This window comes from Amblyraja radiata, chromosome 41 (assembly GCF_010909765.2).
Source record: "Amblyraja radiata isolate CabotCenter1 chromosome 41, sAmbRad1.1.pri, whole genome shotgun sequence".
In the NCBI taxonomy this organism is placed as follows: Eukaryota; Metazoa; Chordata; class Chondrichthyes; order Rajiformes; family Rajidae; genus Amblyraja; species Amblyraja radiata.
The window spans coordinates 2,638,081-2,639,790 of NC_045996.1; the positions used below are offsets into that span (position 1 = coordinate 2,638,081).

The 1,710-nt window shown below is 47.7% G+C and overlaps 1 protein-coding gene across 1 annotated transcript; it reads left to right on the plus strand.

The window, feature by feature from the left end:
• Positions 1–751: 751 nt before the first annotated feature.
• On the plus strand, positions 752–1,306 carry LOC116967788 (histone H2A-like). Its single transcript, XM_033014397.1, has one exon. It carries the CDS (start codon positions 765–767, stop codon positions 1,176–1,178), a length of 414 nt encoding a protein of 137 aa, XP_032870288.1. The 5' UTR covers positions 752–764; the 3' UTR covers positions 1,179–1,306.
• The last annotated feature ends 404 nt before the right edge of the window (positions 1,307–1,710 follow it).

The window sequence follows — 1,710 nt, forward strand, 5'->3', positions numbered from 1 at the left end:
GACTTGAGAATTAAGGGACAGAAGTTTCGGAGTAACATGAGGGGGAACTTCTCTACTCAGAGAGTGGTAGCTGTGTGGATTGAGCTTCCAGTGAAGGTGGTGGAGGCAGGTTCGATTTTATCATTTAAAAATTAATTGGATAGTTATATGGACGGGAAAGGAATGGAGGGTTATGGTCTGAGTGCAGGTAGATGGGACTAGGGGAGAATACGTGTTCGGCTAGAAGGGCCGAGACGGCCTGTTTCCGTGCTGTAATTGTTATATGGTTTTATGTTTTAGTATAACGAGTCTAGTGCCTAAATCCTAATTTTTTGGTATGTTCTGAAGTGTGACACATTCATATAATGAACACAAAGATCGTCCTCTAATATATTCCGTGAATCGAGTTTATTCAGTTATTTACTTATCTGTTGCAAAAAAAGTATTAATTCCCCGATGTCTCGTGGAATTAATTCACACAGTGGACGTTTTCCACTTGGGTCGGGATGTAGAGACTGGGGATTCGGGGAGTGATTTGTAGTGGACACGTTTTTAGGTTATTGTTTAAAATATTTATAATTGGCGGGATTTTCAAATTTCAGGCCCCACAGGAGGACTGCCCGTTATTGTCCGCGCTTCTTCTGTAACTGCCTGTTCATTGGAGATTGAGGCAGCTTTCTGATTAGACCGTTTCGTGTCACCACCGAGAATGCATCGCTGTTCCACCAATCATTAGCGTCCCTCCGCATTCCTCCAGAAGGTATAAGAAGGGCGAGTGCGGCAGGATGACTTCATTCTGGCTGCAGCGCTATTTGGAAATGTCTGGACGAGGAAAAACCGGCGGCAAAGCTCGGGCCAAGGCCAAGTCTCGCTCATCCCGGGCCGGGTTGCAGTTCCCGGTTGGCCGTGTCCACAGGCTCCTGAGAAAGGGCAACTATGGTGAGCGGGTGGGTGCTGGAGCCCCGGTCTATCTGGCTGCTGTGCTCGAGTATCTGACGGCTGAAATCCTGGAGTTGGCCGGCAACGCGGCCCGGGACAACAAGAAGTCCCGCATTATCCCCAGACATCTGCAGTTGGCCGTCCGTAACGACGAGGAACTCAACAAGCTGTTGGGAGGGGTGACCATCGCTCAGGGCGGGGTGTTGCCCAATATCCAGGCCGTGCTGTTGCCCAAGAAAACCGGTGGAGCCAACAAGTAAACGAGATAATCTGAACCCAGTGACGAAAGGCTCTTTTCAGAGCCACTCACATTGTCTGTGGAAGGGCTGACCAGCGACAGGGGTGAGCGCGGGGAACGTGTAATAAAGGCGTTTGTTGTTCATAATGATAACGAGTATTATGTGTGACATGTGATTTACAATACAGATGCCATCGTAAATTTTAAGAAACATTTAAGTAGGTATGTTGCAAAACGTACCTGAAGCGTCGCTGAAAATCTGTCCCAGCCCGTGTGCGCGATTTTGGCGCCGTTTAGAGGGGGACGCGATTTTCCCTAGGCTGTTCAAATCGAGGTTTTTCAGCCTAGTTAATTATTAACGAAAAATCGCTGGAAGATTCCCTCGCTTGAGCTATTAAGGGCTTTATTAAATTGTTATAGTAGGTTAAAAATTAACCTCTAAATCCCCGACCGCCGGCAACCGGCCGGATCTCATACAGGGCTAATTTTGGGCCCATTATATCCCGCAGTATTTTTCTGGGCATTTGATGGCACAAATCTACCGCAATGTGAAC